This window comes from Gobio gobio (assembly GCF_949357685.1).
Source record: "Gobio gobio genome assembly, chromosome: 18".
In the NCBI taxonomy this organism is placed as follows: Eukaryota; Metazoa; Chordata; class Actinopteri; order Cypriniformes; family Gobionidae; genus Gobio; species Gobio gobio.
In genome coordinates, this window is record NC_137111.1 from 2293280 (window position 1) to 2304843 (window position 11564).

At 38.5% G+C, this 11564-nt stretch overlaps 1 protein-coding gene across 3 annotated transcripts in view; it reads right to left on the reverse strand.

Moving 5' to 3' along the window:
- Window positions 1-8361, reverse strand: part of tp53bp2a (tumor protein p53 binding protein, 2a) — a 68624-nt gene extending 60263 nt beyond the window's left edge. For all 3 annotated transcript variants that reach the window (XM_079841937.1, XM_079841936.1, XM_079841938.1), the window contains exons 1-2: window positions 7995-8361; window positions 2891-3038 (exon numbers count right to left, since the gene is read on the reverse strand). In XM_079841937.1, the coding sequence (XP_079698063.1) occupies window positions 2891-3038; window positions 7995-8003 (157 nt within the window). In that variant the 5' untranslated portion in view covers window positions 8004-8361. The remainder of the gene's footprint in view (window positions 1-2890; window positions 3039-7994) is intronic.
- Window positions 8362-11564: the final 3203 nt, after the last annotated feature.

Sequence of the window (11564 nt, forward strand, 5' to 3'; positions counted from 1 at the left end):
TCCAGACAGAACGGTGTTTTTGTGTTTTCTATCTTGTGAGTCAGTGTTTTTGTACGTCCTCGTCGCGTCTATCTGCTCTAAAATGTGCATACAGTCGTTTCTGCTCAACATCAGCAGAGCCACCAGTTCACCAAATCGGACTGAATCGTTCTAAACGGTTCGCGTCTTCAGTCAGCACTGATCCATCATTTACTAAAGTTACTAACTTTCTGACATGATTGACAGTCCCTCCGACTAGAAATAAACTAATATTCTGAAGTATATGCTGTAACTACAACAGTTCACTGATCTGATACTGACAGAACCGATGTGAAGTGAACTCAGGTCCATCCGTCTCTCTGGCAGCAGCTCGTAGACCTTGTTAAACCACGCCCCCTCCGCTACAAGATCTAATACTCATTTCAAATACAAAGATGTCAGCCAATCACAACAGTGGGCGTTTTTACTGAAGTCTCACAGCAGCCTCTTGAAACAGGGAATTCAGCCACAGGGCAAAAATCAGTATAGAAAAAATGCCTTTTATTTCTAAATTATGACATTTTATGATGTAAAAATTAGGGATGCACCGGTTGACCGGCCAAAAACCGGAACCGGACGGTTTACTTTGTATTTTTCTGCCGATTTTTCCGGAAGTGCGCCGCATGCACATACCCTTATATTGCAATCATTCGCGAACATGTCACTTGTGTGTTACAAACGGAAACTGGAGAACTGAGGGAAGAGACGAGATGCTGAAGGGAATGAAGAGACGCTTTCCTGCACGAGCTGAAGTTGAGCGAGCTGAAGTTGAGCGAGCTGAAGTTGAGCGAGCTGAAGTTGCGCGAGCTGAAGTTGAGCGAGCTGAAGTTGAGCGAGCTGAAGTTGAGCGAGCTGAAGTTGAGCGAGCTGAAGTTGAGCGAGCTGAAGTTGCGCGAGCTGAAGTTGCGCGAGCTGAAGTTGCGCGAGCTGAAGTTGAGCGAGCTGAAGTTGAGCGAGCTGAAGTTGAGCGAGCTGAAGTTGAGCGAGCTGAAGTTGCTCGAGCTGAAGTTGCGCGAGCTGAAGTTGAGCGAGCTGAAGTTGCGCGAGCTGAAGTTGCGCGAGCTGAAGTTGCGCGAGCTGAAGTTGAGCGAGCTGAAGTTGAGCGAGCTGAAGTTGAGCGAGCTGAAGTTGAGCGAGCTGAAGTTGAGCGAGCTGAAGTTGAGCGAGCTGAAGTTGAGCGAGCTGAAGTTGAGCGAGCTGAAGTTGAGCGAGCTGAAGTTGAGCGAGCTGAAGTTGAGCGAGCTGAAGTTGAGCGAGCTGAAGTTGAGCGAGCTGAAGTTGAGCGAGCTGAAGTTGAGCGAGCTGAAGTTGAGCGAGCTGAAGTTGCACGAGCTGAAGTTGAGCGAGCTGAAGTTGCGCGAGCTGAAGTTGCGCGAGCTGAAGTTGCGAAAGTTGAGCGAGCTGAAGTTGCGAAAGTTGCGCAAGCTGAAGTTGAGCGAGCTGAAGTTGCGCGAGCTGAAGTTGCGAAAGTTGAGCGAGCTGAAGTTGAGCGAGCTGAAGTTGAGCGAGCTGAAGTTGCGAAAGTTGAGCGAGCTGAAGTTGCGCGAGCTGAAGTTGCGCGAGCTGAAGTTGCGCGAGCTGAAGTTGAGCGAGCTGAAGTTGCGAAAGTTGCGCAAGCTGAAGTTGAGCGAGCTGAAGTTGCGCGAGCTGAAGTTGCGAAAGTTGAGCGAGCTGAAGTTGAGCGAGCTGAAGTTGAGCGAGCTGAAGTTGCGAAAGTTGAGCGAGCTGAAGTTGCGCGAGCTGAAGTTGCGCGAGCTGAAGTTGCGCGAGCTGAAGTTGCGCGAGCTGAAGTTGAGCGAGCTGAAGTTGAGCGAGCTGAAGTTGCGCGAGCTGAAGTTGCGAAAGTTGAGCGAGCTGAAGTTGCGCGAGCTGAAGTTGCGCGAGCTGAAGTTGAGCGAGCTGAAGTTGCGCGAGCTGAAGTTGCGCGAGCTGAAGTTGCGCGAGCTGAAGTTGCGCGAGCTCACCTCTTCGCGCTGCACAAGCGTAGATGGTGAGTGTTTGTTCAGCTTCTCACGTGTTGGATCGGATGAGAACGAAACAGACTAACTTGTGACAAAGCTGAAATACTTCTTTTTGTAGCCTAAAGAAGAACATGCTGCACTTTAGAAATGAAATACTACCAGTTCTGTAGCCTATAGGATGATCATTTTTATTTTACCTTAAAATGACATTGACTTAATTTGATTTAAAAAGCACCTGCTGTAGCATCTTAGTTTTTTTCGTTGCACTAAACATTATTTGATTTAACATTTTGGAACAATTATATCCTTTGGTTTTATTTAATTTCACTGGTAAAGACTTTTTTTCTTTACACTGAATTTAAAAACAAATGCTGATTTAAGTAAAATCTTTGTTTGGATTGTGGAATATATGCAGATGTTGTCTTTAATTTCACCTTTCAGCCTTTAATTTCCAATTCAATTTCCCGTTAATTTCAGATTGCGGACTTGTTTGCATTAGCCAAAAGCCAATTTAACCTGTTAAATACCAAATAAACATCTTGTTCATGTATACTTTCATTCTTTTATTGTGTAAAAAAGAAAATCGGAAATCGGTATCGGCCATGTAAAATCATGATCGGTGCATCACTAGTAAAAATCATACTAACAATATACGTACACTTCAGGAAACATTATAAAATAATAAAAAAATGCCATGCCATGGGACCTTTAAATATCATGCATGTTAAGTGATGTTCACTGAACGGTGACATTCATGAGTGTGTGTGAGTGTGATGACCGGCTGGCCAGCGCGAGTGTGTGTGTGTGTGTGTGTGTGTGTGTGTGTGTGTGTGTGTGTGTGTGTGTGTGTGTGTGTGTGTGTGTGTGTGTGTGTGTGTGTGTGTGTGTGTGTGTGTGTGTGTGCGTCTCACCGGAGCCTCGCCACACTTCAGCCAGATGGCAGCCGCTGGCCCCGGGGTCCTGGCACAGCTCCACCACATCACGGCACACCGTCTCTGGGGTGATGGGCACCTCGGTGAAGTGCTGGTCATTGTTACTGAGATACACGGTCAGGAACATCTGGAAAACACCAGTGGATGAGCTCGATCTCAATGAAGCACACGTCATGAAACTCCACCAACATCTGGAAAACACCAGTGGATGAGCTCGATCTCAATGAAGCACACGTCATGAAACTCCACAAACATCTGGAAAACACCAGTGGATGAGCTCGATCTCAATGAAGCACACGTCATGAAACTCCACAAACATTGTGTTATATAAGAAGTGGAGATTAAAGGGATAGTTCAACACAAAGTCAAAATCCTTTCATCATTTCCTCGCCCTCCACACCTGCATGAGTTTCTTTCTTCTGCTGAACACAAAGGAAGATGCCTCGACTTCCTCCATAGAGTATTTCTCCCATTCTATTGAAGTCAATGGGGCCGATCAGCTGCTTGGTTACAAAGTATCTTCCTTTGTGTTCAATCGAGGAAAGAAATTCCCTTTAAAGATAAAAGATGTGGTCGTCAGAGAGTAGCTCGTGCTCTAGAGAAGTTTGTCCGTTTAGGGCCACTGTAGAAATATGACGGCGCAAAATGGCGGCTTCACTGTAATGGTGCGTTCAGACGCGAATGAAGCGTTAAACGCGAGTGATTTACATGTTAAGTCAACGCAAAGACGGGAATAAGCATTCTGCGAATTGCGCGAATGAGGCGGCGCGAATTGAGCGTTTCGGGCGTTTGACGCGTGATTCGCGCGAGTTGAAAAATCCGAACTTTGGCGGATATTCGCGCCGCGTTAACCAATCAGGAGCTGCTCTAGTAGGGACAACAATGAGGACAAACACATATGAGGATACCCGGAGCTGTACGATACATCTTCATACTTAATAGAAACAGGAATTAAAAGGATCATAATCCGTGTGTCATTTGTTCAGACGATTTTTGATTTAATATTGAAATTAGAATTAGATTTTTTCAGAAAAAAATTTTTTGTTCAGAGGTAGAAAAATTATTAAACTGTTTGAATATTCGATTTCAACACAAGCGGTTTTCTCATTTTTCTAATTTCAATATTCTAATTTTTTTTTTAATCGACTGAACGAATGATACACAATCCGTGTATCACTCGTTCAGTCGATTTTTGATTTAATATTGAAAGTAGAAAAACGAAAAAACGAGATTTCGACTTGATTTTTTGTTCAGAGGTAGAAAAATTAATAAACAGTTTGAATATTCAATTTCTACACGTGGGCGGGAATTATACGCCCCTTTCTGCTGATTGGTCAGCCGAAGATCAAACTATTCCGTCATCGGTTCTTCCTCAGTTCCGCTCAGCAGAATAAAAGTCCTGCGCTTCTGCAGCTGTACGGATTCGCGTTTATTGCAACTACATTTCATATTTTTCTCATCAAACAACCAGACTAACGAATGGCTCGACACAACCCGTCCCGGGCAGAGCAAAATCCGATACACGGATTATACACAGATTGATCTTGCTTGGAAGAAAGTGAGTGAGGAGGTTGGACAGTCTGGTAAGTTGTAAAAAACGCTCTTTACTCAATTTGAGCTCTACATATTGAGACTACAAGCTAGCTAAAGCCGGCACATCGAGCTTATTCGCCGTATTTTAAAACAATCATGTCAGCCATTTCACAGCGAGACGAGCCGCTGGCAGAAGCCCCTCCCATGACACGAATTCACATCTGTTGTGAATATATATTATATATACTAAAAATATATTTCAGGGCTCAACGCTAAGGATTTTTTCAGGGGTTAAAATTTTTACTTGCCCTGCCACAAAAAATAAATAAAATAGGCCTAGTATTGTTTTTGTTGTTTGTGAGCCATGTAACCTTAATAAATAAGGTTGTGACTCTAAAAACTATTATCCTAACTCATATACATTTTTTATATTGTTAAAGACAAAATAAAGAACAAATAATCAAATAACGAGCAAAAGCGCAAATAAATACAGCAGAACAAACATAAACGAATGAAATAAACAGTTATTTTCATGTTGGATAGTTGTATCTCAATATTTACGTGTATCCTCCTGGGACCCAGAAAAAAAAGTTTTTTGAATTTAGTATTTTTTTTATGTCATTACATTGTTTAGAGCATAAGAAACTAATGGGGAAAAAAAACATTTTTGAAAAATTATATTTTAGTCATATGTTATGATATGTCCTCTGTATTTGACACCAGGACTCATGTATAGGCAAAAACAATTTTCAATTTTTAGCTTTCAGGGGTTTTTTTTAACAAACTTTGTTTAAAGATGATTCTGAACTATGTTATGAAAGATAAAGTGGAATGAATTGATATACAATTTTACTTTATGCAATATGTGGGTAAAATGGCCATACTCAGATTTTCCCATTCAATACAATGTATCTAATTTGCATATCAATGTGTTCTTGGTGCAACATGTAAGGAAAATAGAAGTGTAATAATGGGAGTAATAATTGGCAACATTTTCATAATATCATCTAATATTTCATGGGAATTTTGATATGTAATTTCTTTCCCTATTCACTTGTTGTGTCTCCAGAATGCCTGATAAACATGATTTTAGTCCTGGCGTCTCTACAGTGGACAATTATGAAATAAATGCCCTGTTTTGTAACAGAAAGTCATATTTTGATTAAAAACCCCATAACATTTTCCTGAATGTTGATTTATAGCAAACAATTTGAAGTATCCGATTTAAATTATAATTACAAAATATTATAATTTTTCCATTAAAGTGCTAAACATTAATGTCAGCGGTTTTTAAAGATTGTCCGGGTGAAACCTCCACACATGTGGTATCTCTGCAAAGCCCCAAATCTGCTCTTTACAGGACATCCAGACTGAGACATGTGACATGTATGATGTCAGAGAAAATCACTAAAATATAATGTCCACTACAGTGGACAAAAGTCTATTCCTGGGTCCCAGGAGCGTATAGTCTAGGGCTGACACTAATGACTATTTTTATATTGATTAAGCGATCAACTAATTTGTCGATTAATAGATTAATCTATCAACTAATTTGTAGATTAATCTATTAATCTATCAACTAATTTGTCGGTTAATCTATCGACTGATTTGACGATTAATCGATTAATCTATCGACAAATTTGTTGACTGGTCTATCAACTAATTTGTAGATTAATCTATTAATCTATCAACTAATTTGCCGGTCGCTATCGATTGATTTATCAATGAATCTATCGACTAATTTGATGAATGATCTATCAACTGATTTGTCGATTCATCGATTAATCTATCAACTAATTTGTCAGTTAATCTATCAACTAATTTGTCAGTTAATCTATCGACTGATTTGTCGATTAATCTATCGACTAATTTGTTGACAGGTCTATCAACTAATTTGTAGATTAATCTATTAATCTATCAACTAATTTGTCGGTTAATCTATCGACTGATTTGTCGATTAATCGATTAATCTATCGACTAATTTGTTGACTGGTCTATCAACTAATTTGTAGATTAATCTATTAATCTATCAACTAATTTGCCGGTTAATCTATCGATTGATTTATCAATGAATCTATCGACTAATTTGTTAAATGATCTATCAACTGATTTGTCGATTCATCGATTAATCTATCAACTAATTTGTCAGTTAATCTATCAACTAATTTGTCAGTTAATCTATCGACTGATTTGTCGATTAATCTATCGACTAATTTGTTGACTGGTCTATCAACTAATTTGTTGATTAATCGATTAATCTATCAACTAATTTGTCGGTTAATCGATTAGTCTATCGCCTAATTTGATGGTTAATCTATCGACTGATTTGTCGATTAATCGATCGTCTAATTAGTTGACTGATCTATCAACTAATTTGTCAATTAATCGATTACTCTATTGACTAATTTACTACCTGAGGATGATGGGTGCCAGATTGATAACCTGTCAAACCGGACATGTCAATAAGCTGTTCACTGATTGGCTTGCGCGACAACGCGATAGGCAATGCGTTAGCCGTGAACGCGTGATATTCGCCTCAATCACGACTTTCGTGCAAACTTGAGCAGAAGAGACAAAATTTAGGCGAATATCACATGTTCGTGGCACATGCGTCCCCCACTTCACAGCAAACACATTATCCGGTGCGAATTTGTGTCTTTGCATTGACTTTGTATGCAATCTACTCACAAATAATTACATTTACGTTTGGTGTGGACACGCCATAAGGAGACCCGCGGTGTGTGTAGATAGAAACGGTTCATCGTGTAAGATCTTTATACTCCACTGAAAACATAGTTAAGTATATTTTATTGCATTTCTGTCAATAGATCCTCATAAATACTACACACTGGACCTTTAAGAGACATACTTACTTTAATCGTGAAGTAAGTTCTTATTCAACAGAAGAACCTACTCAAGGAGAAGACTCTCCCTTCTAATTGAGATGCTAATAATAACTGATGATTAATATTGGAAGATCACATTTTGACTTAATACACAAATAATGATGTAAAAAAACACCAATGGGACAGAAACTGTGGGTAATGGAGGTAGAATAACCTGTTCCTTTTTTCCACTGCCAAATCTTTAAAAAATCATAAAAATGTCATAAATATGACACATGCCAACTAAATCATACATACGAGATTAAAAAATAGAAATTGACATAAATCCATGATGAGACGAATAAAAATCGAAATTGTGACTGACTTTGGTGTCATATTTTCGACTGTTCAAGTCATAATTATGGCTTAGTATGTCATAATTTCGATTTTTATGTTACAGTTGTGATTTACAAAACCATGATTATTTATTTGTGGCGGAAATAAGGTGTTTAAAGATAAAATGGAAAGAAAAATATAACTTAAAAAGGTATTGCTCTGTTAATATATATTAACCATGTAACTTTCTGAGATCGATGAGCATTAATCTAATACAGTCACGTACACATAATAATAATAATATCTCTACAGAACAACAGAGGGGATATTAAAGCAGCTTTTGTGATCTTATATAGGCGAGAATATATGAAAACAAACCCGTCACTCACCGGCATCATTTTCGCGTCGCGCCTGAGGAAGTTTTCCAGCCCGGATCGGAATGTGGGAAGATTTAATGTTTGAGTAAAGTTAAAAATCAAGGTCGGTGTTATTCAAAAGCCACCAGTTTATATCAGATAAAACAAGTGCCGAGGCGAGTGACGTCAGAGGCCTTCCCAAACTTTCCATCCGCGAGAGTTTCTGTTGACGAACATCGGACGACGGATCCCGGACGTCGAAGATCGTTTTATTTACCACAGAAACATTAAAAAGTTCCCGTTGGGAGTGAGTTTGTCGGTGTTTAATCTCTTCCTTCTCGCTCTCCGCTGTCGTCCAGACGCCTGTTGCTGCTGAGGGGGAGCGTGACGTCACGCGCAGGAAGCTCATCCCTCTGGGAAAACCTCGAGCCAAGATGGCGGCGCATTGTTTTTGCCCTTAGAAAAAATATATATACGTCGTTCCACCCAAATTCAATAACATGTAATGTAAGGATAAGTATTTGATGGGAGAAGCAGGGATTTTTCGCAACTTTAAAACAGTTGAGCCACTTACAAACCGTTTGAGGGCAATCGATCGATCCGCCGCGCGCTGTCGCCATCTGCCGGTTAAGCGCTTACAACAATTCTTTAAAATATACCCTTTGTGTTCAGCAGAACAAATAAGTATGTACAGGTTTGAAACCACTTGAGGGCGAGTAAATACGGACAGAATTTTCATTTTTGGGTGAACTGTCCCTTTAAGTGTATACCTGTCAGTAAAGATGAGCTTCTAATTTGCATTTTGACTCTCCCACAATAGTGTCTACAATATAAGAATGTATTGTATTTGTACATATGCATTTAAACAACTTAAACAGTACAGGACATTGCCTATGATAGGTCTATGATAAATGACTGTACATATTAGGGATTTCAGGTGTGTGTGTGTGTGTGTGTGTGTGTGTGTGTGTGTGTGTGTGTGTGTGTGTGTGTGTGTGTGTGTGTGTGTGTGTGTGTGTGTGTGTGTGTGTGTGTGTGTGTGTGTGTGTGTGTGTGTGTGTGTGGCGTGTTTAACACTATATTTATTTCATGGTGGAACACATATTGCAAGTATAACCCAGTAAATATAGTTTATTTTAACTGTTACAAAGTAGAAACACCTGTCGTGGCAAACGAGGCCAGGCGGTGGCGCTATTCACTGTTTACTATAAAGTCTGTGAACTAGTGAGTGAGTCGGTTCTATTCAATGAATTGGTCATAACGGTGTGTTCGCGATTCAGTTGGACAGTTCACGCGCGATTTGGATTTTCTCACAATTGCGTGATATAAAGTCAGAATTCTGAGATATAAAGTCACAATTGCGTGATATAAAGTCAGAATTCTGAGATATAAACTTGCAATTGCGTGATATAAAGTCAGAATTCTGAGATATAAAGTCGCAATTGCAAGTTATAAAGTCAGAATTCTGAGATAAAAAAGTCGCAATTGCGTGATATAAAGTCAGAATTCTGAGATATAAACTCGCAATTGCGTGATATAAAGTCAGAATTCTGAGATATAAACTCGCAATTGCGTGATATAAAGTCAGAATTCTGAGATATAAAGTCGCAATTGCAAGTTATAAAGTCAGAATTCTGAGATAAAAAAGTCGCAATTGCGTGATATAAAGTCAGAATTCTGAGATATAAACTTGCAATTGCGTGATATAAAGTCAGAATTCTGAGATATAAAGTCGCAATTGCAAGTTATAAAGTCAGAATTCTGAGATAAAAAAGTCGCAATTGCGTGATATAAAGTCAGAATTCTGAGATATAAAGTCACAATTGCGAGTTGCAAAGTCAGAATTCTGAGATATAAAGTCGCAATTGCGTGATATAAAGTCAGAATTCTGAGATATAAACTCGCAATTGCGTGATATAAAGTCAGAATTCTGAGATATAAAGTCGCAATTGCAAGTTATAAAGTCAGAATTCTGAGATAAAAAAGTCGCAATTGCGTGATATAAAGTCAGAATTCTGAGATATAAACTTGCAATTGCGTGATATAAAGTCAGAATTCTGAGATATAAAGTCGCAATTGCAAGTTATAAAGTCAGAATTCTGAGATAAAAAAGTCGCAATTGCGAGTTAGAAAGTCAGAATTCTGAGATATAAACTCGCAATTGCGTGATATAAAGTCAGAATTCTGAGATATAAAGTCACAATTGCGAGTTGCAAAGTCAGAATTCTGAGATATAAAGTCGCAATTGCGTGATATAAAGTCAGAATTCTGAGATATAAACTCGCAATTGCGTGATGTAAAGTCAGAATTCTGAGATATAAACTCGCAATTGCGTGATATAAAGTCAGAATTCTGAGATATAAACTCGCAATTGCGTGATATAAAGTCAGAATTCTGAGATATAAAGTCGCAATTGCGTGATATAAAGTCAGAATTCTGAGATATAAAGTCACAATTGCGTGATATAAAATCAGAATTCTGAGATATAAAGTCGCAATTGCGTGATATAAAGTCAGAATTCTGAGATATAAAGTCGCAATTGCGTGATATAAAGTCAGAATTCTGAGATATAAACTTGCAATTGCGAGTTATAAAGTCAGAATTCTGAGATATAAACTCGCAATTGCGTGATATAAAGTCAGAATTCTGAGATATAAACTTGCAATTGCGTGATATAAAGTCAGAATTCTGAGATATAAAAGTCGCAATTGCGAGTTAGAAAGTCAGAATTCTGAGATATAAACTCGCAATTGCGTGATATAAAGTCAGAATTCTGAGATATAAACTTGCAATTGCGTGATATAAAGTCAGAATTCTGAGATATAAAGTCACAATTGCGTGATATAAAATCAGAATTCTGAGATATAAAGTCGCAATTGCGTGATATAAAGTCAGAATTCTGAGATATAAAGTCGCAATTGCGTGATATAAAGTCAGAATTCTGAGATATAAACTTGCAATTGCGAGTTATAAAGTCAGAATTCTGAGATATAAACTCGCAATTGCGTGATATAAAGTCAGAATTCTGAGATATAAACTTGCAATTGCGTGATATAAAATCAGAATTCTGAGATATAAAGTCGCAATTGCGTGATATAAAGTCAGAATTCTGAGATATAAAGTCGCAATTGCGTGATATAAAGTCAGAATTCTGAGATATAAACTTGCAATTGCGAGTTATAAAGTCAGAATTCTGAGATATAAACTCGCAATTGCGTGATATAAAGTCAGAATTCTGAGATATAAACTTGCAATTGCGTGATATAAAGTCAGAATTCTGAGATAAAAAAGTCGCAATTGCGAGTTAGAAAGTCAGAATTCTGAGATATAAACTCGCAATTGCGTGATATAAAGTCAGAATTCTGAGATATAAAGTCACAATTGCGAGTTGCAAAGTCAGAATTCTGAGATATAAAGTCGCAATTGCGTGATATAAAGTCAGAATTCTGAGATATAAACTCGCAATTGCGTGATGTAAAGTCAGAATTCTGAGATATTAAGTCGCAATTGCGTGATATAAAGTCAGAATTCTGAGATATAAACTCGCAATTGCGTGATATAAAGTCAGAATTCTGAGATATAAAGTCGCAATTGCGTGATATA